This window comes from Vigna radiata, chromosome 7, assembly GCF_000741045.1.
Source record: "Vigna radiata var. radiata cultivar VC1973A chromosome 7, Vradiata_ver6, whole genome shotgun sequence".
NCBI lineage: Eukaryota > Viridiplantae > Streptophyta > Magnoliopsida > Fabales > Fabaceae > Vigna > Vigna radiata.
In genome coordinates this window covers 37,369,704-37,395,560 of record NC_028357.1, presented here as the reverse complement: position 1 = coordinate 37,395,560, position 25,857 = coordinate 37,369,704, and the positions used below count along the sequence as shown (strand labels likewise).

General features: G+C 32.4%; 5 protein-coding genes across 7 annotated transcripts; 2 read left to right on the top strand and 3 right to left on the bottom strand.

The window, feature by feature from the left end:
* The first annotated feature begins 592 nt into the window (after window positions 1-592).
* LOC106769048 (probable ubiquitin-conjugating enzyme E2 24) lies at window positions 593-8,135 on the top strand. 3 transcript variants are annotated; one of them, XM_014654506.2, is made up of 10 exons: window positions 593-1,242; window positions 1,904-2,790; window positions 2,940-3,062; window positions 3,176-4,632; window positions 5,331-5,468; window positions 5,794-6,231; window positions 6,434-6,497; window positions 6,663-6,802; window positions 6,889-7,200; window positions 7,651-8,135. In XM_014654506.2, exons 4-10 carry the CDS (start codon window positions 3,187-3,189, stop codon window positions 7,894-7,896), a joined length of 2,784 nt encoding a protein of 927 aa, XP_014509992.1. In that variant the 5' UTR covers window positions 593-1,242; window positions 1,904-2,790; window positions 2,940-3,062; window positions 3,176-3,186; the 3' UTR covers window positions 7,897-8,135. The 3 variants fall into 3 exon arrangements, with proteins under 3 accessions (XP_014509992.1, XP_014509991.1, XP_014509990.1); XM_014654505.2 differs by lacking the exon at window positions 593-1,242 and adding an exon at window positions 1,542-1,644; XM_014654504.2 differs by lacking the exon at window positions 593-1,242 and adding an exon at window positions 1,692-1,789.
* Window positions 8,136-8,391: 256 nt separating this feature from the next.
* On the bottom strand, window positions 8,392-10,512 carry LOC106767855 (pentatricopeptide repeat-containing protein At2g33760). Its single transcript, XM_014652811.2, has one exon. It carries the CDS (start codon window positions 10,393-10,395, stop codon window positions 8,647-8,649), a length of 1,749 nt encoding a protein of 582 aa, XP_014508297.1. The 5' UTR covers window positions 10,396-10,512; the 3' UTR covers window positions 8,392-8,646.
* A 251-nt stretch (window positions 10,513-10,763) lies between these two features.
* Window positions 10,764-11,639, bottom strand: LOC106766399 (CASP-like protein 1C3). Its single transcript, XM_014651129.2, has 3 exons — window positions 11,431-11,639; window positions 11,213-11,315; window positions 10,764-11,125 (listed from the first exon to the last, which is right to left on the bottom strand). Exons 1-3 carry the CDS (start codon window positions 11,583-11,585, stop codon window positions 10,901-10,903), a joined length of 483 nt encoding a protein of 160 aa, XP_014506615.1. The 5' UTR covers window positions 11,586-11,639; the 3' UTR covers window positions 10,764-10,900.
* Window positions 11,640-16,289: 4,650 nt separating this feature from the next.
* LOC106767350 (protein LOL2) lies at window positions 16,290-20,307 on the top strand. Its single transcript, XM_014652222.2, has 4 exons — window positions 16,290-16,472; window positions 16,974-17,081; window positions 17,430-17,539; window positions 19,968-20,307. The coding sequence occupies exons 1-4, from the start codon at window positions 16,325-16,327 to the stop codon at window positions 20,034-20,036; spliced, it is 435 nt and encodes a 144-aa protein (XP_014507708.1). The 5' UTR covers window positions 16,290-16,324; the 3' UTR covers window positions 20,037-20,307.
* Window positions 20,308-23,422: 3,115 nt separating this feature from the next.
* Window positions 23,423-25,343, bottom strand: LOC106768066 (DNA ligase 1). Its single transcript, XM_014653033.2, has 8 exons — window positions 25,170-25,343; window positions 24,995-25,084; window positions 24,620-24,679; window positions 24,482-24,521; window positions 24,269-24,362; window positions 23,952-24,011; window positions 23,772-23,863; window positions 23,423-23,659 (listed from the first exon to the last, which is right to left on the bottom strand). The coding sequence occupies exons 1-8, from the start codon at window positions 25,289-25,291 to the stop codon at window positions 23,573-23,575; spliced, it is 645 nt and encodes a 214-aa protein (XP_014508519.2). The 5' UTR covers window positions 25,292-25,343; the 3' UTR covers window positions 23,423-23,572.
* Window positions 25,344-25,857: the final 514 nt, after the last annotated feature.

Below are 25,857 nucleotides of genomic sequence, written 5' to 3'. Positions count from 1 at the left end.
AACCAGAAGTTCCTGTGGTGCATTTCTCATTGGCCATTGGTTTAACCAAGAAATTAGTGACTTTTCAGCCTTGGCTGTCAACATGAAAAGTAAAGCAATAAAGGGCAGGAATTGAACCAGAAAAGGTGAGCACAAACAAATGGGCTATGCCAGTTAAGTCAGAAGTTCAAAACTTTGGTGCAATTCTTGACTAATATAAAAGAAGAAGCTTCATATCTTTCCATAACATGGTACCTAGCAATCATGAAAGGTCATTGAAATTTTGGAATCAAATCTTGAGCATGCATATGCAGAACATAACAACGTACGAAAAGCACTGTCAATCTGGAGTCCACTGAATGAAAAGAAAAGAAAAGAGAAGGTTTAAAATTCCATATGGGAAAGGGAAGAGAGAAAAGTTGTTAGGAGTTGGTCATTTTCAGTTAGTGGCATGTTCTACTTTTCCAACTAGACAGTGCCTTAGTGCATAAGTCACATTCTTTAAATATTGGCAACTATGAAAAGAAAGTCTTCTACTCTTGTGGTTCAGTTCATATAATATAACCATGCTGATTGGCTTTTAATACCCTTTTTGTTTATGTCAAGGACATTGTGCAGTATATTCTGTCTATTGATAGGAAAAAAAAGATTGATTCACTTGTCTCTTCAAACATTCTTAACAGATTGTCCCTTTGCCTTTTAGATCATGCAGACGCTACATTTTTATGTAAAATCATTCCACTCAGTTTTGAAGCATCAAGGATATTCTTTGGTTTTGGCTAGAAAAGTAACACGATAAGAATATGCAGGAGAATAAACTAGAGATATCTTTGCTTCGTGACAAGAAATTGCTATATTGGCAAATTTATATGTAACAGTATTTATACGTAACAAAAAGTCTCCACTTGTTACACTAACACACAAGTTCCCATCTTTATCATAAGCCTTGCCATCAGAGAGAAAGAGGGTCACTCTGCAATGGTTTCTAAGCTTGGTGGTGACATGGAGGATGCTGGAACTAGGCCTTACTGAAATTCTGAACAACATTCATCTCTTCCTTCTTCTAATAAGGTTGAAATTCTTAGCTAAGAAGAAGGGATTGTAAGACAAATTTTTGAAGATGAAAGCAAATTTTTGTGAAGTAGCATATACTTTCAATTTGTTTGGTTCTTCAGTGTGGAGTTCCTTTACTCGGTATTTATACTGATGGACCATTTTTGGTTTTATACTTTGTGTGGATCCAACCATCTCAAATGTGCAAAGGTACTTTCCCTTTGTTTTCTTATTTACTCACTTTCTTTTCTATTTCCTTGGTGGTTGAGGTTAATAGATTATAACTTTCTTCTGTTAAGTCATTCTAATGTATGCCGAATTAAGTAAGGTTGATTTATATGAAGCATATTTACGTTAGATGTTATTTCGAATGAATTCCTTGGTTCATTAAAATCTGAAGTTAAGGTTATTTGACTATGGCAAATTCTATTCGGTTTTAATGGATTATACATTATTATCATTGTTTTTATGGATAGGTTATGCCACTTTTCCTTTTTCTGTCTTTTTCAAAGCCAACTAGAGACGGTGGGGATTGATTTTTCTCATTATCATGAAGTTTGAGGTGAAAAATACCCATGAGTAGTGTGCAACTGTTTTTCCTTACAAAGTTTGGTAATTCTCCTATTTTTTAATATGCCTTTCGATTTTGTTTATTTGATGTGCAACCAAACATATTTATTTATTGAGAGCAGTTCTCTAGTTTATCTCAATCCTGGTTTTTTCTCTTGGCTCCTGAAATATGCTGCTACAGTCTAAAGTAGTCAGCTGAGCTATCTGCAATCTCATTCTTTTGTTATTCTCATTTTTTTTTTTTTCATAATGTAAAAGGCAAAAGGTTTAGAATAAGTAATTACAATTCATTTTGTTGCAGGTTCAAAAGAAAGGATCTAGTAATAGAAGCACTTTTGCCAATGACATCTGTGTCCTGAATTTTCCCTTTTCCTATGAATCAAGGAGCACAAAATGTTTGTCTTGAATGGCTAAATCCTCATTGCAACTCTGAAATCTTATTGTTCCAGGATATTAGCCAATTTCTTTTGATAACAGACAGACCTGATAGAGTGTCAGGAATTATTGTGGAGGAAGAAGATCTCCTTTGTTAGTGTAACCCTCACTCTTAGAACACGAAGCTCTTTTCCAGAAGTTATTTAAGATTCAGTTCTACTGGGCAAATCTCCTTTGGCAAAAGTTTCTTAATTTCCTTTGGTTAGATTTCTTAAAACACTTTTTGCCTTCTTAAAATATCGTTCAGCTTTCAAAAATTGAGTATTATCATTCAGAGGTAATTTCACTAGGAACTCCACCCGTTCTTGGGGGCAAATCTCCTTTGGCATCTTTTGGATTATCTTGGTTTGTTTCCTCCAATAGCTAGACTTTTCTCTTCCAGTAAACTACCCAATAGTAGACATTTTTGTTGTTGTAAGTCTCTTCCCAAGGTTATTACATCTGTGAAAATTCCGTTGAAGTCGGGCATATCTCCTTTGGCATTTTGGAGTCCTTGATTCCTATAATTCTATTGGCAAAAAGAGATCAAGATTGGGTTGTATTATCCTCGGAAAATCTCCTTTGGCCTCAGCTCTCCAGTTTCAACGTTCAGAATAATCATTTGGAGAAATTGTTTGTGACTAAAATCAGTATCAATTAGAAATATTTTGTACTACAACAGTTATCCATTGAAATCAATAGTGGCAAAAGTGGAAAAGGTTTCGTGATCGCTATACACACACTGGGGTTTGATGCTTCAATTTTCTTGAGATGGTAAGGATCTTCTTGACTCCCTATTTACTTTTTAGTATTCATTTTACTCATTGGTGAATATATTAAAATTTGTGTACAATTAAAAGATATATTCATCAACATTCTGAATAGTGAAAATGGCTTACTAATTTGTTTATGTTCATGCATAGGTCTCATTCTAGATAACAAAACTACAGGATTGAATTCTACATCTGAATTAACAGTTTCTGCCCTTTCTTCTCAAGATACCATTTAGTGCAAAATAATTCTGGTTCTATCTATTTCAGAATCTGGTAAGAGTTTCCACATATGGACTAACAGTTTTTCTTCTCTATTTCCATGTTATCATATTAATTTATTGTACTTTGAATAACTTTGTTGATCTTACTATCAAATATTATGACAGGTATATAATTGATGGATCCTATGATTAGTGATTCAGACTGGGAGATTTCCAGTGATAGCAACAGCAGTGAGGATCAAGAGGAAATGGATTTTCTATATGGTGGAAAAGCTCAGAGTATATTATCAAGTTTAGAGGAAACCATTGGAAGGATTGATGATTTTCTTTCGTTCGAGAGAGCATTTGTTCATGGAGATGTGGTCTGCTCCTTGTCTGACCTGTCTGGACAAATGGGTAGGGTAACAAGTGTTGATGTGTTTGTGGATTTAGAAAATGTTAAAGGAAAAGTAATAAAAAATGTAAACTCGAGGAAGCTTTTGAGGATTCGGTCCATTTCAGAAGGTGATTATGTAATTAAGGGGCCATGGCTTGGTAGAGTTCAAAGGGTGGTAGACAAAGTCACTGTATTGTTTGATGATGGAGATAAATGTGATATCACTGCCTTGGAAAGAGAGAAAATTTTACCACTGACTGGTAATTTTCCTGAAGATTCACAGTATCCATACTATCCTGGGCAGAGAGTAGAGGTTAAGTCCTCCAATGCTTCTAAACCAACTAGATGGCTGTGTGATACTTGGAAGCGCAATCGTGATGAAGGCACTGTTTGTGCTGTGCAAGCAGGCATGGTGTACGTTAATTGGATTTCCTCTGTTCTTATGAGTTGCAATTTGAGTGTGAGCACTCCTCAATGCTGGCAAGCTTCTGAAAATTTGACTGTGCTATCTTGTTTTTCGAATGCAAACTGGCATCTTGGAGATTGGTGCATGCTTTCAGTTGTAGACCAAGAGGAAGAGGCTATACAGAATCCACCTATAAGTGATCTTACCATGGAGCAATGTGTGTCCAGAGAGTATAAGAGAAATAACTTTAACTCTCACATTGGTGAGTTGTTTATAATTGGGAAGATAAAGACCAAAGTTGATGTTTTGTGGCAAAATGGTGAAAATACTTTGGGATTGGATCCAGAGAATTTACTGCCTGTGAATGTTATAAACAATCATGAATTTTGGCCACACCAGTTTGTTCTGGAAAAAGGTGCTTCTGATTATCCTCTTAAAAGTAGAAGTCAAAGATGGGGTGTTGTCCAATGTATGGATGCAAAGGAGCGTACTGTAAAGGTACAATGGAAAACTATTTCCATATCCAACCCAGATAATTTGACTGTAGAAAAATTGGAGGAAACTGTGAGTGCGTATGAACTTGTAGAGCACCCAGATTACTCCTGCTTTTTTGGTGATATTATGTTCAAAGCGGCTCAAAAACAGCTTGGCAACCAAGCTGATAAAGAAACAGAAAAATCAGTGACAGACTTGAATGCAGAGGCTGTTCCCAAAAATGGGAACCAAATAGGTTATCAGGATGAGTTCCCTGATAATTATTTCATGTCCTGTATTGGCAATGTTACTGGTTTCAAAGATGGCAATGTGGAGGTGACATGGGCAACTGGTTTCACAACTAAGGTATGATATACAATTTACTTTGTTCATGTAGTTTATGCAGCTGCTAGATGACTGTGGTACCAGAGAACTCATGAAATGTATGCTTTCCATATCTAATTATCTAGGAGAACAGTTTGACAGATAATTAGTGGTCCTATCTAGATATCTACTACTACTGTATGTGACTGTTTCGGAGCTGAAACCTTGGTATACTACTACATTTTAGTTTATGTAGTTGACATTAGTTTATAATGATTTTTCTACAGCTTTTGGAATTATAAGTGATAACTCTTCATAATAAAAAATGTGGATTTGATACGTGCAGCAACTAAACTTGGACTACACATTGTATATTTAATGATTTTAAGGAACTTGGACTGCACCAATATTGGCCTCTAAAGAATGATAAAAAAGGAATAATTGGTGATATATTTTTCAGTTTGATTTTGAGCATTATTAACTAATCATCTGGAAGTGGTAAGCTACGTTCAAAGAGTGATTCTTTTACCAGAAATATACAATGTGGGTTATCACGTGTTGCTCAAGTAACCAACATTCAAGTGGTTGATTAGTCGTGAAACAGAAATGTTTTACCTGTAGTTCTTTTACTTTTATAGTTTCCCCAAAATTTTTTTTTGTATTTTCAATTACAATTCACATATTTTGTAGTTTTTCATCTTGTGGAAGTATTGTAATAATCATTTTTGTTTTCCCAACAGGTTGCACCATATGAAATTCTTCGAATTGAGAAACATGAAGATTCAACTGTAGCCACCACTCCTTATGAGACAAATGTTGAAGAGTTAACTCGGGAGATGGTTGAACATGAGAGTCTGTCTTCAGACCAGAAGGGAAAGGTGAGGACCACTTTTGTTTTTTCTTTAGTACATGTTTTCAGCTCAGCGTGCACCCTAGTGTTTTATGTTTATTGTTGTGCATTACTAGCATTTCTAGAATGCATTATATAATTGGAACATCTAAGACACAGAAGTCTCAACTTTGAAATTATAGTAAAAAGTCAGGTAGTTAATGTAGCAACATAAAACAATAAGGAAACTTTTATACTCCTTTTTAGTGTTTTCAAAAAAGTTTAAATTGGAAATGAACTAGGAGGAGTTGACTAGGAGGAGTCAATGCAAGTGACTAATTATAAACTGATGTATCACATTTGTATATGATCAGGACCTATTAAATGGTGATGTTAGTAGAGAGAATGGTGAAAAGAATATTGGGGAATGTAGTTCTTTTTCCTTTCCTCGAGCTGCCTTTGAACTTTTCTCCAGCATTAAAGCCAGCATATTCCAAACACTAAGTGGAGCCTTACTCTCAGGAGCAGTTTCCGCGTTACCTACATTTGAAAAAGAGAATGAATACGATTTTGTAGATAAGAAAGATTTGGAAACTTGTGATATCTTTGCTGAACAACATCCAATGACTCAGCTGCAATCTACTGAAGACAAAAGTTCATATCCTGAAATTATCAAGACTTGTGAGAAGAATGATTTGTTTCCATTTTCTTTAGACACCAACAATCCAAACCAGTTCAAGCAGTTCGATGTGATAGAAAATTGCCCTGATCACCATTTTTTTGATGAGGGAAAAGGGTTGTCTATATCACAGGTTAGAAATTGTTCATCACTTGCATTACATAACATTAAAATTATTTTAGAAAATATTTTTCATTATTACTTAGTGATTTTGTTCTTCCTACGATATGTTTTCACCATAAAAAAGAGTACTCATGTCACTTGTATACAAGATACACAATTACAAGCAATCCTTTCATTGATATATTAGGCTAGTTGTTATCTTTCCTTTGTAGGTAAAAAGAGGTTGGGTGAAAAAGGTTCAGCAAGAATGGAGCATCCTCGAGAGAAATCTTCCTGGTGCATACTTTATCTTCATTAGTTTGAAGCACATTCTTTAATATACAGTGATTTCATGTTGGCCATGTATTAAATACTTCATTTACTTGACAAAATGAATGTTTGGAAAAGTAAGTTGTATGCAATTTCTGCAAATGCACTTACAATCATTGTTGATCAAAACAGAAACTATTTATGTTCGTGTTTTTGAAGAAAGAATGGATCTCATGAGAGCAGCTATTGTGGGTGCTTCGGGAACCCCTTATCAGGAGGGGTTGTTCTTTTTTGATATTTGCTTCCCTCCAGAGTATCCCAATGAACCACCCGTAAGCTTTTAAATATAGTTTGCAGTGCTTGTTAATTATTTTCATCTGTGATCCATGCATCAGTACCCTTGTTCATTTCCATGCAGATGGTGCACTACAATTCTGGAGGCCTCCGATTAAATCCTAATTTGTATGAGTCAGGAAGAATCTGTCTGAGTCTCCTTAACACTTGGACAGGCACTGGCACTGAAGTGTGGAACCCTGGAGCCTCCACAATTCTCCAAGTCCTTCTCTCTCTACAGGCACTTGTCCTTAATGAGAAGCCTTATTTCAACGAGGCTGGATATGACCAACAAATTGGCAGGGCTGAGGGAGAGAAAAACTCAGTCACTTACAATGAAAATGCTTTCCTTGTCACAACCAAATCGATGATGTATGTATTAAGAAAGCCACCAAAGGTAAAACTATTACTTATATACTATTTTTTTCATCAATTTTTTTCTCTGCATTAGTTATATGTTGACCATTCGTTTAACCAGTAGTGTATAACATCCCAGTAAGGTGTGTCTTGGAACACTCACACAAAGGCATACGACTCTACTGTATCACAAACTAGATGTGGTGCATATTTAAATGATAAACTTGATTAATTGGTCAAAGATATGTTCCACTATATTCAAAGGGATCGGAACTAGTTGTTGTGTCCATGATTTCCAAGTACTCATACTTCCCGGCATCACTTAAGTTTTTGTAGGTTTTCATTTCCATTATTAAGTTTATTCTACTTAATTGCAATGAGGATTCCAGGGTTTGGATCCTGTATATAGACCAGTTACTAAATGGTCCATCTGAATCTTTGAATGTAATTATATTGCTGGATTTGCAACTGACAATGATGATTAATACAGCATTTTGAAGCACTGGTGGAAGAGCACTTCAGAAACCGCTCCCAAAATATACTTCTTGCTTGTAAGGCATGTCTTGAAGGAGCTTCCATTGGATGTGTTTTTGGTACTGGAAAATCTGAACATGAAAACCTGAAGGGAACTTCAGCAGGATTTAAAATTATGCTTGCTAAGCTCTTCCCCAAGCTTGTAGAGGCATTTTGTGATAAAGGAATTGATTGCAGTCAGTTTGTTAATTTACAAAAGTAACTTTACTTACAAAGTTGTAAGTAACTACCCAAAAATCCCGACCTAGATATTCCAATCTTGTGTGTAATATTTATACGTTTACATATCTGTATAATATCAAATCCAACCTTGTGGTTTGGTGCTATATATGCTACTGCTGATAAAAGGATCAAGAGTATCATAAGTGTGTTTATGATATGTGCATGTATTATACAACATAGCTTCTAGAAGTAAAAAATGGAATAAGAAATACAACTATTGGAGTGATTTGCTTTGTATTTCTCTCTATTTAATGATGACTCACTAATGTATTGTGACATACTGAAGAGGTGGAGAATTAAGTGAAGAATCCTTTGGTAGTTATTGTTGTTACTTTGAGATAATCTGTTTTGTTTGAGACAGAAATATACAAAATTATGAAAGAGAAAAATGACAGAAAACACAATCACCGTCTACATGAAAATACTTCATTCAATCTTTAAGATAAAACATCATTTCTTAGAGGGCATTTTATGATTTCTAGAAAGCATTTAACATCTTTTATCTCGTTGTCTTTATTCATAATGGTGGATAATGCTTCCAGATTTTAATGTCTTCACATCTGCACCATAAATTTATAACTGTTTTTAAAAGGCCATTGTGTCTCCACTGACTTACCTATTTTCATTAGTATGTGCAATGCGTAATGTGTTGTCATAAAGTAGTACTCTTCTTTGTTACTATCTTTAGTAAATAAAAATAATAATGAGATTCAGGCAGGTTTAAATTCCATCACCAATAATCTAAACAAGAACACGAGCCTTCTCTGAAATGATGGAAACGAATCTTATCCCGAACAATTATCTCTCTATTCGTTACAACAGAGATGAACTTAAATGCTGAATGACAGTCTTCACAAATGCGAAGGTTCTTGACAACCCTTAGTATCACTCCATTACCAGTTTTCATCAGCCCAAAGGCCACTGCAAGCTTCTCACTGTGGTATCTGAGGGCATACTCCCTTTCTTCTTCTTCCACCTCATGCATCGCCAACTCAAGTACAGGTGCATAGCCTGCAACCTTGCACTTCCACATCAACTCATCCAAATAACGATAAATTTCATTGGTCTCAGGGTGGAACTTGTCACCCATGCTAAAAAGATAGCTCCTGTTATCTATATCTATGGTGCTGTAACCCACTTGCTTCTTAAGGCCTCTTTGGATCATCACCTTCCTAACCGATGCCACTCTATCCATCCTCCCAGCCAACGCATACATGTTAGATAGCAACACATAATTGCCAGGATTCTCTGGCTCTGCATTTATGACATGCTCAGCAACCTCCACACCAATATCAAAATTCTTATGCATCTTGCAAGCTCCAAGCATCGCCGTCCACACTGCGGGAACAAGCTCCTCAGGTCGAAGTCCTTTCACATACTTGTATGCTTCATTGAGCAACCCACCTCGCCCCAACATATCAACCATACAGACATGGTGCTCCACGCTTGGCACCACACCATACTCTTGCTTCATGGTTGCAAACACTGCACGACCTTCATCTATTAACCCTGCATGCGCACATGCAGATAACACAACAACAAAAGTAACACTATTAGGTACCACCCCACGTGCCTTCATTCGACGAAAAACCTCCATTGCCTCAACACCGTAACCATGCATCCCGTACCCTGATATCATAGCGGTCCACAAAACAACATTCCCCTCGTTTATCGAATCGAAAACCTCACGTGCTTTTCCGACATCACCACACCGTGAAAACATGTTCACCAACGAGGTAGCAAGAAACACGTCCATTGTAATCCCACTCTCAACAATGCACTCGTGTATCCAACACCCCAGATGAAGCGACCCCAGTTGAGAGCAAGCGGATAACACCGAAACGAATGTCGCGGAATCAGGCTCGACCTTGGTCTCACGTATCTTGTTAAAAACCTCAACAGCCTCACGGGCAAGCCCGTTCTGCTCGTATCCCGAAATCATGGAGTTCCAAGCAACGATATTTCTCTGAGGCATTTCGTCGAACACCTTCCGCGCAACACGAGGTTTGCATGATTTCGCGTAGAACGTGACCAATGCTGCTTGGACGAAGGAATCTGAAACATACCCAAAAACAAAAACATGGGAATGAACAAGCGTGCCGAGTCGGAGATGGGAGATATCGGCGCAGGCCTTGATGACGGAGGTGAAGGTGTAGCTAGAAGGGGCAATGCGAGAGTGGAGCATGCGACGGTAGAAGAGAATGGTATCGTGAGAAAAACCGAATTTTGAAGAGGCATTGATGAGGGAATTGAAGAGAAAAGAATCTGGGTCGGCGACCGAGCGGATGAGGCGGCGAGTGTAGGCGATGGAACCCGCGGCGCACGATAGGGTGAGGAGCTTGGTCAGCAGAGCGCGGCTCCGGTAACAGCCCGTCACCACCAGGTGAGCGTGTGCTTGTTGGAGGCGTTTAAGATGCCGGCCTGCACTTACCACTGCTTCGTATTCTGCAGATTTTCTTCCCCCTTTTTCTCCCTCCATCAACTACCTTAATTTAGTTTAACCAATGATTTCAAATTCCAGAAGAAAAGTCTTATAATTAGAATTTCAAGTTCAATTTTATTAAATATTAAAAAAAAATTACTTTATCATTGCTTAATCTTTGTTTGAACCTAAGGAAAAGGATATCTCCTCTTAACAAGTTTTTCTCTTTGCAGAGCTGGAATCAATAACTTCAATTTGGTTTCTCTTAAAGGAAACGAAACTCATTATCACTATTGTCTGTGATAAATGAAGTTTGGAGTTGAATTTTAATTAAAGTACGGTAGAAAAAAAAATTTAGAGCAAATAATCTGGTGGTGACTAACACATCAATGATGAGTAATAAAATTAAGAAGACAATCAACATGAATCAGTGCAATGGTATTGATTTATCTATCCGTGAACTAATAAATCAGTAGAAAGAGAGTAAAGGGGCTACAGCTAGAACGAAAAGATGCTACATAGGTACGTAGAAACAAGAAAACAATTGAATGTATTGCTAGTTTTACAGGAAGAGGGTGTTCTGCGCAGAGTAAAGCGAAGAAAAAATAAGCAGAAAGTATATTATAGCTGCGGCGAAAGCAGCAACAAGAGCTCCAGTGACATGGTCGCAAAATTTAGGAACTTGTCCACAAATGGGTAACCAACCAGCATGAGTGTTGCCTTTCTTGCCCACATGAGCTATTGCCAGTGCTGCTGACACACTTGAAGAGAGTAGCATTGCTATAACCTGATCAAAATGATGTGTTAGATTTTATTACGACTCAAAGAGGTTCAATTACACGTTACAGTGGTGGTTGCTTATGTATAATATTACCACATCCATCATCAGAACCAAACGCCAAAGTGAAGTTTTGGAACATGTGAAAAGGAGAATTATGCTGTATCCACATGCTATGGCTTCTGCTATCACAAAGAACCTACACATAGCATATTTTCGGAAAGTTTGTATAGTTATGTTTTCGCAGCTATCAAAATCGGTGTATTTTGAAGACACAGCAGAGAAACAGACAGAAAAAAGAAGCAGGATCTCACTTGAATGCTTGGACGTTGCTATATTTGGCAGTGAAGGTCAGGTTTAGGACCTGAGTAGAGTCATGGCTTGTCACCATTACAATCACTGCTGCTATTGTTGCTCCAATGGCAAGGAACCTTAGGAAAAGTGTGAGAAGTCTCTTGGTCTTAGTCATGGTTTATTCCAGAGTTTATCACTAGAAAAATGGTGCTTTCAATATACAAAAGGTGAATATAATATATGTATGTGTGTGTTGACTAGGTGGAATGGAGGGGAAAATATTAGGTAGCCAACATATGGTAGGATGATTTAGTGGTTTGTAAATTTGCACCAAAATTTAAAACTGATTGTTTACCTAAGACATGCATTCAAACCAAGTTGATTATGACAACTTAGACATTTGTGAGGCTGGAAATAACTAGGTCACTTAGAACCTTCAAGTCCAAACCAATTTGATTATTTTGCATTGTTATTCTAACCACCAAACGGATTGGATAAAGAAGCAATTTTTTAATTAACAGTAAGATAATAAGTAAGCGAGTAATAATAGAGAACATGTATTCTTATGAAACAATCTATTTACTTTGGGAATCAAACAGAAAAATAATATTTTTTTAGTAAATGTACATCCATAATTGCAAACCTTCTTAGTGTGGGTATGGCGGTTCAAACAGCTATAATCCAAACAGTCAATTATATATTTGATAATTAAATACTAGTTTGACAAATAGGCCAATAACTTACTGAATAATCAATCACTAGTTTAGTAAACAGTAAGCTTAACTTGAATGACCAGGTGACTCGGATAGTTGTATATCAAACTAGATGATTAAACACCAGTTTGATAAACAGGTCATTTAACTCAAACAATCACCAAAACGACTAGACAAACCACATATCACATTGGACCGCTAATTATCAAACTAGATTATACTCATTAATTACAACATTCTTTTATCTATCCAAGTTGAACTGACTTTGACATAAAAGTAACTGTTGTACATACTATTCGATTGATTTTGATACATAAAAAACATCTCAATAAAGAAACTCTTGAACAAACATGTCAAAAATCGAAAAATTAACATTGACTCTACATTCAAAATACTTTATAATTAATATATATATATATATATATATATATATATATATTACAAAATTGTAATTCTTTTAATAATTTTTTCATGTATTTAAAAGACTTATTAAATTAAGGTAATTATTTTCTCAAGTCAATTTTTTATTTTTATAATAATTTTATTCTACTTTCTTATTCATATTTATCTATCTATAAGTTTGGTACCAATTGGTTACTTAACATTGCTATAAATAAACAATAAGTCTTATCGGAAGACAAATATTCGTTTCATAGAGTGAACTAAGAATTTTTGTGGCATTTCTTACATACAAAATTGGACGGTAACTCGAAAATGAGATGTTGGAAAACTTTCCTAACTACTGAATTTCGACGTTGTTTCCTGCGACCGTACACCCATTTTTGTTACTTCTATTTATTTTACTACTCCTTTCATTCTTTTTCAGCCCATGTTTTATTTTTTTTATTTTAATATTAGTTCCCTACATTAATAAATACTAAAAAAATTTATTTTCATAGTGTTATCAAAATTATATATTTGCTAATAATATATACATCTGTTTAATTAGATAATTGAATTACTTTGATATATCAAATATGACTTATTGTGTTTGGATTTTACAAATCAGCGTTACTAAAATAAATTAGAGTAGCTTTCAAGTTAACTGAAATTTATTATAAATTTTTTGAATTAAATTGTAAAAAGAGAAACAGTGTCAAACATGTTATCATACCTTACCATATTCAACGGAAATTGAAAATTTTGGATGTTTCATTCAGCTGAAACCAACCATACATTATATCGCAAAAAATTGAAAAAAAAAATGTTAAAAGTTGAAACTTAAACAACGTGCCGTAATCCTACATCAATACCATAAATAAATATTGGTGAATATTAGTCCAAATATAATTATATTTTATTTTCATTAAATATTTCTGAATTTATAATTATTAATATTTAACATTTGAAAAGCTCAAAGATCAAATTTATTGATGGGATGTTTAAGTGGTATGTACAAAACTATAGATTTTAGTCATGTGGTGATTTTAAATATCTAAAAAGTATGAAATTGGGTAATAAATAACAATACAAATGATGAAATAAAAAATAATTTTAATAATATATAAGTTCATTGTAACTTAATCATTCCTCTCTAAGGATGTTTATGCTTTATGAATTTTTTTTTTCTACATTATAATTGTAACATTGTTTTTTAATAGCATAGATACTATTCAAACTGCTAATGTTTTTTCACTTCGTGTTCTGGTAACCTATCAGTATATGGGAGTGACCTGCAAAATACACTTTCTGATACTCAAGTCAGAATATTTCTCTATAAGTATTTAGTAATTGAATAGTAAGTCAAAGTGAGTTTACCTCGAAATTAAACCCCTATTTATAAAGTTTATAAGAATCTGACCAATTAATTTACATCTTAATGATCATTAATGTAAACCTTAACCACTTAATCGTAGCCATTATGACATTAATTGGATCTTAACTCTGCTCAACGGTTGTCAGGACCGAGCAGTCGTGAGGTGTTTTCTTGCACGTCACTCATTCGATCCTTTATATTCAGTTTGTCACTGTACCCGATCGGTCAATTATAAACCCATAATAACAACTACTAAAATAAAACACCTCATTACAAATATTCATAAAATAGTTTACTCAAGGTATATTTATATAAGTATAATCATTCAAATAATAAGACTACAATAATATAAGACATGTACATCCCAAGCTTCTAAACTATGTTTTTATTTTAAAGATATACTTAACAAGACCCATTGACTTATCACTCAGTCAGTTGGCTCATCATTTTCTAAGAAGAAAACTCTAAACATTTATTATCATCTACTCACACCAATAAGATGATTATTTGCAGAAAAAAAAACACAACACATATAACAGACAGACAAACAAACAAGACAAGGTCAATAATGTGCAAAAGAGTTTTCATGTAATGTAAGTAAAAATAATCAAACATATTTAGTCAATCATACAAATCATTGATAAAGACAAACATACCACATACAAAGACTCAAACAAGACTCAATTAGCTAGATACAAGAATTAATGTGAAATCTTAGGGTCTTGCACTTGTGGTGACATTTACTCTTATGTAGAGCCTTTGCTAATAGGTTTACTCTATCACACACAAGGTTGGTCTTTTAACATCTTTGACCAAAGTAAAGCCTCTAGATTTGGACCTCCTATCCCGTTCACCACATACCACATTTTACTCTATATAAATTTGAATGATCATTAGAATGACATGATAATCTTCAACATTTGGACTCCCACATCAACGAATACACTAAAAAAACACATAACATTCTTAGAATTACGCTAAAGACATATATGGGTCATTATAGAATCTCCCCATAATATTTCTAAAATTACGTCAAAAACATGCATTCTCAAATTTAATAGTAAACCCATGATAACACTTTCACATAAGATATATTGAACATTAAAGCCATAAACATAAATATTATCCATCATAAAAACACTAGAAACAGTTAAAGAGAAAAACAGAATGCAAAAATATCATTATCAATTGTATAGATATTTTATGTATTTCACAAAAAATTATATACCATTTTTTTAATTAACCTTTTTGTAATGTATTTATACTATTTTAAACACATAAATATATATATATATATATATATATATATATATATATAATTTTATTCTATTAATGAATATAAATTAGGATACATTAATAGTTTTTAATAAGTTGTACTTATGATTACATGGTCAGCCAGCAAAGAAATGACTTATCCATCCAAAATAGTAATTAAATGATAATATAAGAAATAATAATTATTAATAGATAATTAATAAGAATAATAATCATAAATTAAAAATTAATAGAAATAATAAAAATCATTGGATCAGATTCAATTATAAGTTTCAGAGTCAACATATTTTTATCAAAACCAAACATATACCACTGTAAAGAGAAAATATAAATTATTTGAAAATTTTAATTTTTCAATTTTAAAAAATAAATAGATTTAAATCTCTCACATATTTAATTTTTAACTTGAAATAAGTCTTTATTATTATTTTTTTCTTATTAACTGACTCAAATTCATTTATTTTTTAATTGAGTTTATATCATTTAATTTTACTTATGTAGTAATACTTTATGTTACTCGTCTCACATCTTTCTACATAAAAGGTAAAAAAAATAACATAATTAAGATTCAAATATTTTTAATTAAGGTTTTTTCAAAAATTATATAAATATAGTTTATATTTTGTGTTTATAGTTTGATTTTATTACCATCTCAAATCCAATACTACAAACTTAGATAATAATAAAAAATAATCTCTATAACTCTAATTATTTTAATAAATAAAATGACATCATTTAAAATTTTAAATAGAAAAATAAAAATAAAAATCAATCATATATTATTTGCTGAAGAATATTATTAAGGTTATAAAATTTAATTTTTTTTATTATTTAAGTTGGTAGTGTTCTATTTCAGACTCCAAAATTAATAGAAAAGACTAAAACGAAAAATATGAAAAATTTAGGTATTAAATAAAACAATTTTTAATAGAATATATGTTTTTCTTTTTTAAATTTCTACTCTCAAACAAAGTTCATTTTTTTTCTATAAATTATTTCAAAATTTATATTAAAATATATTCTTTAATCTTTACCGTAATTAATAAAAACAAAATATACTCTTTATAAATTTTAAATTATTCAAAATAAAATATTAAGTTTTAAACAATGATATATGACTGCTGAAGAAGAAAAGAGCAAGAAATAGCATACACAGATAAACAGAGAAAGATGCATAGTCAACAAACAGAGAAAGAAGAAGACGACGAAGGCCCCCCACCGGGGTGGCAACCAATCACAAATCATCCGCCGCCACCGCAACAGCAACCGCCGCTGCAACCCCAACCGCAACCGCAACCACCACCGCCTAGTCGATGTGGTCAGTTTATACTTTTCTTTTCAAAACCCTCTACTATTTGCTTTGCTTTCATTTGTTTTATTCTTCTGCAAATTTATCAGCTTTTGAAATTGTTCACGCCTTTTGAATCATCAACTGCACTATTAAGTAGATTACATGTTTTTTTCTTCTGAACTACTGAACTTTAGAACGCGCATTCATTTTATTTGGGGAATGTGTTTCACTTTTAATCAGGATTGTGAGCCACGAGTGTTGTTGAGTTAGGGTTTACTCTTTACATTTAATAGCTTCGAGATTCAAGTTAATGTGATTCTTAGTAGGTGGACAGATGCAGATGGGTTTGAATGCAATATCGCAAATTTTGTTGTTTGAAGTCTGTGAAAGAGTCAAAGGAATTGGTTTTTTGTTGGTGAATTATATTCGAGATAACCCTGAAAGAGTCATTGCTTTTTTTTTTTTTATAATCATTTCATGAAATTAGTTATTAACATGATCACTCTGACTGGCAAGCTGTGTGAACAGGTTGGGGTCAGATGGTCTGTGGTTCTTGTCATCGCCTGCTTTCATATCCACGAGGTGCCAAACATGTTAAATGTTCATGCTGTGAGGCTGTCAACATTGTATTAGAAGGTTGTTCATCTTTCTCATTTGCATTGCTACCATTTCAGTTCTCAAATTTTTTTCTTGAGTTTTGGTCTAGTCCCCTCATGATCCTTTTATATTGTCTCTCTTTTACATAAATTTCTTTTGATGTGCTGCAAATGATAGGTGGGACTAGAGGTGTCGGTTGGCACTTCTAATCCCACAGTGCTATGAAGCTTTTATTTAAAAAACATCCTTCATATATTGATGTTTTCAGTTTTTTATCAAACTGTATTATATTTTCTTGAAGTTGCCTTACTTCCTTGTCAATTATGACTTATGGCATTCTCTTTTTTGTGTGGTGAGATATTTAAATCAATATCCCATTCCTCGCAGCTGATCAGGTTGGGCAAGTTGAGTGTGGCAGTTGTGCAGTATTGCTAATGTACCCATTTGGTGCTTCACATGTTAAGTGTTCCTCATGCCAATTTGTGACAGAAATTGGGGTATGTTAATTGTTATGAATTTAGTACTTTATCTGAAAAATATTGTCTTCTTTTGAGATGGGTTTGGTTTACCAGACATATCATCATGAATTACTCTGGTGTAATTGAAAGTTCTGTGAAAGGAAAATTCCCTTTAACTTTTTTAAACATTTTGAATGAAATTTAGATTATATAAAGACTATAGTATCTACATGTTGTGGTTGAATACATAATGGATGTGTATAACTTTTATTTGAAGAATTGTTGGTGATTGATATATTTAGAAATGGAAAATACTGGAGCGCATGCGGCCAATGACTGAAAAACCTAGTATTTTCTATGCCAATGTAGTGGGATTTACTCTAAATAGAACTACTCCTTCAAACCTTCAGGTCGTAATTAGTGGATATGATACGATAGCATGTGAGATTTGGACAAATTTAGATACAATATCATCGTAATATACACTTATATGCATACTATATAACTCATAGGACTGTATTGTGGTATCTTGTCCTATATTTGAAGTGGAATAGAGAATGGCAGGAATTTGTTGTTTCTTGCTTTACTTTCGTTGTATACTCTTCTATAAATTATACATTGTCAATTGCACCTCTAATGACAGTTTACTACAATTCTTACTTTGTGCGATCTAAAGTAGGAACTCTAAGTATATACTATTTCTAGGCTGATGCTTGTAACCCATATAAAAGGAAACAACAACAATAATTATTAGGCTGCTCAAGAATGTTTTCTGATGGAGGTCAGGTGGGTCAAGTTACAACAGAACCATGATGCTTGGACTACTATCTTCTTAAGTACAAAAAGTTGAGCCCTTTATTAGTTATAGCTTTTGACCTAGTGATAAGTGCTTGATTCAACAATTGGAATTAGAGCTAAAGTCACGAGTTTGATTCTCATTAGGATAAGTGTTGAGGAGGAGATTATTACAGGTAACATCACTTCTCCTATGATGGATTCCAGGTGGGCCAAGTCGCAATTGAACCATGATGATAGGAATACTGTGTTTTTAAGTAGAAAGAATTGTGTACCGCTGGTGCATATCTAAATGAAGAACAACCTATTGCTTGTTGCATAAGAGCATGGGCTACAAGAAGAAGGAAACTTTGATACCAAATTAATATTTCTGACTTTTTTTTTTTTGTTGTATATTCTTCTAATAATATATTCTCAATTACATCTCATATGTCAATTTAATCTAATGCCTAATTTTTACAGACTAAATTAACAACATTTACCTTAATTTGCCTTACAAATCTGACCCTTTTTAATTTAAGTTGATTTTTTCAAAAATGAAATTCTTATATTTATTGTTTTCAATTGGTTGCTACATTTTTAATCTGACCTATATCACACTTTAATTTCTGTTGATTGTTTTCACTTATGAAATTATTTCATGTTATTATTTTAAAATGTTTTTGACTGACACTTTGTTTGATATTTTAATATGTACCATTTATAATGTATTGCTGTTGCATATTCTTCCTATTAGAGAGAGTATGTTTATGAGTTGAATGAAAATTATGCAATAGATGGTGTATGCATCAGAATTATTCGGGGCTGCTCTTGTTTGTGTGGTGAATGACAAATTTGTCCGTAGCAATGCATTAAAGCAAACTGACTGCATGTACTCTGATTAATTACATAATCATTAACTTTCTATCCGTACTTAAGTTAGATATCAGTTAAAGTAGTGAAATTTGAACTAACAGCACCATAGCTTTTTGGCACGAACTACCGCATTTGCACTAAGAAATTGCTGAATCCCATTAACCATAACATGCAGAAAAAATAATAAGATATAGCCCCTTCAGATAGCAACAGAAATAATGAAATTTTCTTCCCTTTGCTTTAAATCCAGCAATATGAAACGGTTAAAGCAAACTTTTAGTCAAATTTATACCATCATAGACATTGTTTCCACTCCAATTATCACTTTCTATTTTTTTTTCTGGAAAAAAATACATAATAATAGGGGCTTGACAGATCAAATGTCCCGAGGGGGTTCAGAGATGGTTGCAAGTGAAACACGAAGAGGTGGCATAGGGATAAGGGGGAAGAACAAACTGTTAACTTATCATGTTTGTTTGTATCCCATTCCCCTCAACCAGATTAATTTTTATTTAAAGATTAGGAAAGTGTTAAGTGGTGTAATAAGCATATCACATTAACTCACTAAACCATGTATTAAAACAGGATAATTAGTTTATCTTTCCCTCTTTCCTGTATCCAAGTTAACGAGGACTAGAATGTTTTGCTTTTGTAAGGGGTTTTTATTTTCATTAAGAGGAGTTTATTATCTTTCTTCGTTAGATAATTGTTTCCTCTTTTGATTTTCAACTGAGCCTACCTTGCTAATGCTATAGAGTTTGTATCCTAATACAACTAAGAGTTTCATTTAAACCAGAATCTCATGGATTTTGTGCAGGCACACAACGAGCGGCCTCCATGGTCTATACAACAAAGGAAACCAGTTCCTGCAAAATCTGGTTGTTAGTCGCCTGTCTTTTGGATCTATCATCCTTGTATATCAAACAAATTAGTTATGAGAATTTATGGATCAATCTCAAAATTGCTTTCTTACAAAGAGACACATCCATATGAAATCATTATTTAATATAAAGTTTTAGAAGCAATTTTTCCATAATTTAGTTTTACTTGACATTCTTCTATTCCTCTTCTTGGTCCTCTCTTTCATTTGTAGCCCTTGAATATCCTTGTCCTATGCTATTGACTATCTAAAATATATATGGATGGAGTTTAATGTCTTTGAAGTGTTCTTTTTTCTTCATAATTGAATTAGATTGAATGTTTNATTTATATTCATATTATATATAAAATTTTATATTAATGTATGTCTTCTATATTTTCTTTAAAGTACATTAAAATATAAATTATTTAATCTTGTTTAAAAGTTAAGTGATTTTTTTTTAATTTTTATCCTATTATGTTTTAATAGTATTTATTTTTTTTGTTTTTATATTTAATTAATGTAATGTTTAAAATTAATTTAATTAATTGAATACATGACAAAAATAATAAAGAAAAAGTCATAATGATATTAGTACTGAAATGATTAAAATAAATTAAAAATTAAATACAATTAAAATAAAATAATTGAAATGAAAATTTATTATCAAATAATGATTCTAATATAAATATTTATTTGTGTAAAATAGTGTTACAGCACAGTTTTTTTTTTTTTTTTGTTGTCTTCTAGGTCTTCGATGTCTTCCATGTTCAGTAGATGGTTATGATAACAGTGCACTATAACTTGGTAAATTGTGTTCAATACTATCATTTTAACCATTGTTATCTTTATCATCTCTACTTTCATTGTAAGTTGATAATATTCCACAGGTTTCAAATATCTTGTGAGATAGACTTGAAAAAAAAGTTAGGTTGAGATAGAAAGATGGTGTATATGGAAGGAGCCTGATATACAGAGTAAGATGGTCCAATGTCATACCCTCTGAAGTTAAATGAGTGATAGTATAATTGTAGGACTTTGAATCTTTGAGTTTACTTTGTCCTCACATTATTATTGTTTGTCCTCACATTATTATTTTAACTTTATTCCTAACCTTAAAATGCATCATAAATAATTTGGAATGCCAACTATTACTTGTACCCATATTGAAATAGATCAATCAACTCAAAATAGGTAAAAAAGAAATGTTCTTACTATTGTAACAAAAGTTACAATCAAGGAAATTGTCCATATAAATAATAATGTTTAATTTTGTATTCTTTATTTGCCTACTCTATAAATCTTTTATAATAGTTAACAATTATATAATTTATATAGTCTTTATTCTAATAAATTTTCCAATTATTCATTCTATTAATAAATAATTATATTTAATTAAACTAATCAAAATATTAAAAATAAAGTATTTATTTTATTAAATTTTCGAAGCTTTCTATTGATATAAATGACTTAAAATCTTAAAATGAAAAAAATAAAATTCTGAAAATGTTTAAAAAAAATAATCAGCTGAAGTTGTGTTCATCAATAATAGAAAAAAAAGTTTTTAATTGAAATCTTCGTAAGTACGATGACTTAAATTTTATAAAAAAAGTTGAAGTGGTGTTACATCATACGACTTCAACTATGATAAAAAAAAAAAAAAAGTTTTTAAGTGACGTCTTCATAAATATGGCGATTTCACTTAAAAAAAATTGATATCGTGTCACCTCACATACTTTAGCTATACTAGAAAAAAATTGTGTTTTAATGAAAGTCTTCCTAAATCTATTTCATACAACTTCAAGCGAGACAAGTATGACTCAGTTGAAATCGTGCTAACCAGTAGGACTTCAACTTTTTAGGTTATCCTCCTAGACATTTTCTTACCCTATTTTATAAAATTTAAAAAAATCATTTTTTTCATAATAGAAAAATAAAATAATCTATTTGATAAATTAATCATCTATGAGCAAGATTAGAACTCAAGCATGGCACTTTCATGATTATAGAAATGAATGTTGATATGGAAGAAAATTTTTAAATAATTTTTTGATAATAAGATATATGTCATTATTTTAATATTTTTTAATAATTTTTTTATAATAAAATATATGTATTATTTTATTGATTTATTTAAATTTATTTAAAAAAAATGTTTAAAATGATCAATAACAAACTAACTATTATGTGTGTTGTTAAAAAATTGTAAAAAAAATTATTAGAAAAATACTTTTTCACATAGGAAAAGAAGTGGAGACCGTAAAGGGAGTCTGCTTTTTAAACGTGGTGCCAACTCATTCAATTCTTTTTAAGAAAGTAATGCTTGACGAGTGTCTGAAGGATTTCACTTTAAAGATTAAAGAATAGTTAGATTTTAGTCAAACTCATCAAAGAAGGCACTTCACTTCTAATAAAAAAAATGAGAATGAGTTTATGAATTTGTTATATAACTTTTCATTTTTTATTTAATATAAAATTTAAACTCATAAATGTATTCTCAAATAATATCACATTTTATTATATGTGGTGCTAATGAACTCAATTCATATTATTAGTTGATTGAATTTCTTATAATTTGTTCATTCATAATCCAAGAAAAACATTTTAGCTGTTATAATTTAACATAGAGATTAAATGTCAGTATTCTGAAATGGTTTTCATAGTCGATTATATTTTACCTCAATTTTTCCTCACTTTTGATTGTAACAAGTAGAGTTAATTTTGACCTCATTTCCATGTTCTTATAGAATGTCATTTGTCATGCTAAAACGTGACAGTCTCTGTTTCCTTTACAGTCTCTTCAATATGCTGGGGAAAAAATCACGTAAAGGGAAGAAGATGTTTTGCATTGATCATGTCAACACCTATGCACGCATCTTCTACAGAAAAACATAATCATCCTATATCTCTCTAACTTATAACAGAGTTAACTACAACAGTTATTTCAATTATCTATGCACTATTGCTACGAGGGTGGACAATAAACGATTTGCTGGTATATTTTTAACGATATAGTTATTCAAATATATTGAATTTCACGGACCAAATTTCTCCTTTAAATTTTTTGAAAAAAAATGAGACCAGATCTTTCATATGTTTGTGTAGAATTTAAAAGTAAAAAATTTATCAATGTTATTTTTTTTCTCCTACTTTTCCAAACAGGTCAATTAAAGATTTTTATTGACGATAGTATTTGGAAAGGTTAAGACTGTTAAACCAACCTGAATGTCTACTCGAAGGTAAGAGCCACTGAAAAGCAAATGGTCCTATATATTATAGCTATGTGCTCAGACTCAGAGAGGAATTTAATCAGAATCAGCAACAATGGTAGCAAGAAAAGGAGAAACATCTGCATGAACAAAGAAAATATATCATAATATAAGCAGATATTATCCTGAATTTGTGGTGCAAGAACTATTTTTAACACCTGGTTTGGTTGTAATAAGAGATTAAAGTGAACTGTGTAAAGAGAGTTCATCTTGAGTTTATCTATGATCACATTTTCCAGTGAATTTAATAGAATCAGTGATTTTGACGCATCAGACGATCTGCGTATTGCAGTCTCAGTCATCAGGTGGGAAATCCTCGTCCGAGGTACTTTCCAAGAACGAACCAAGTGTTTTTCTAAGAATGCTGAAAGTTTTATCGTCCTGTTTGACAAAAGACAATCAATCGGTTATGTTAATGCCGGGGTGAATATATGAATCAAAGAGAGACGGACAGAATGCAACAGAAAAAACTATATCCCACTGTGTAATTTACCTGTTTCTTCTTTTTCAGTGACTCTTCCAGTTGGGAAATTTTCTCATTGCAGGCCTTTTCTTGTTCAGATATCATAATTCTTTCTTTCTTCCCTGAAGCATTCGTAAAGTTGTAGAGAAAATAAAATTATTGAATTCAGGTTGTTATTATCATTAAGGCAGATTAAATGATATAGCTTACTCAGTTGTTCGTATCGCACAAATAGTTTTTCCTTTTCCTCTTCAAATTTGGAGATAATATCTATCAATGGACAGAACAGTAGTTAGCGTCTAATCAGCAAAGAGTACAATTATCTAATTCTACCAGATGAGTTAACACTATTATATATTTCATAAGTAACACTTTGTTTCACAGGATTTACCACTAGTATATATTTCAGAAACAGCCAAAGAATCAGAATAAGATAACAAGCAGTTTCAGTTATTTAAGAAAAGGGGATATTACGTTCCCAACAGATGAAGCTAATTAGTCCACAATGACAATATTAGAGGGAGTACCTTTCAGTGTCTGCAGAGAAGTGGCTTTCTCTTTGCAAAAATTCTCGTGAAGTGCTTGAAACTTGGTAGTTTCACTCTTCAAGGAACTTTCGTACTGCATGCTCGTAATAACAACAAGGATTAAACCAGTTTTGGGAACACACAATCCCCTTGCTACTTATGATTTCATTATCAAGATTCAATATCATGCAGAAACCATAATCTTCTACAAACCTCTTTGGAACTCTTTGAAAGTGCTTTAGTAATGCTTTGCCTGACATTGCAACGAGAACATACTGTTTAATACAGTGAAGAAGCGGCAAAAAATATTAAAAAGGTCAAAAGAACATGCAATTCAGACTTCAAGTTTACCTGTCCTTCTCAATTTTTGACCTCAATCCCTCGATCATAGACTTAACCTCAAAACCCACACTATCACAAACAAAAAGCAGCAGTCACCAAAACACTGATTATGCAAACAACAAATTAGAAAATACAATGACTGTTGCATCAAATTTGTGCTCTATTGATTCGAATTCAGTGTTAGGATCGATATTTTTGGCAAATTTACAAGTCCACGTCAAGCATGCATGTTTCTGGATCACACGAAAGAAGCAAGCGCATCTGAATCAAAACCGCTAAAACCTTCTACACATTATTTGAATCTTTCCAGGAACAATCTTCGAAGTTCAAACTACGGTAACAGAAACGTTTCGGGTGGGATTTAAACGTACGCAAACGCAGTACCTGGAAATTGTCTCTTCGTTCTTCTTCTGACCATCCTTCTGAGCCTTGTCTCTGATCAGGTGCAACGCGGACACGATTCCTTTGATGTCACTGCAGATTTGCACAATATGTTAAACTTTTAGCTGGATTCCGAAAAAAATAAATAAATGAAAAGACAAAAGCAGAGAAGACGAACTCTGAGAGATCGAAATCCAAATCGAGATCGAAATTATCATTTGTTGATCGGTTGTTCTTAACGGTTTTCGTGAGTTCGGATTCGGATGCCCGCTTCCTCGACCCGGATTTTGTTGCAGACATTGCAAACACTTTGTAGCTCAGTGAGAGAGACGCCCTGTGAGTTGAGAGAAACTCAAGCGATGTAAGTTTTCTCGGTTTGCGCGCGCTCAAACCGTTATGTTCACTAATTTCAAAACCTCCACTTCAGCATTCTTTGTAAGAATTATTTATAAATTACATATAATATAAAATTAAATCTAATTTCAATGTTTTAAACTATTTAAAAAAAAATTAAGAAAAAATAATGACCTTCTAAATTAAGTATATTGGAAAATTTTGAGTTTAGAAGCTAAGCTACTCATTGAATTCGAATTGTTTTCTTAATAGATTAAGCAAGATATGTCAAAGAAAGTTGATATATTTAAAAATTCATTCTATTCCAAAAATATGGATTAAACAAGAAAAGTAAAATGTTTTCCGTCCTTTAAGCAATTTATTATTATTATTATTATTATTATTATTATTATTATTATTATTATTATTATTATTAAAGAGTATAATTGATAATGTAATTATTATTAAATAAGGTATGCTAATAATTATAAACTCTTCATATGCTTCCCTTCTTATTTATAAAATAACTATCT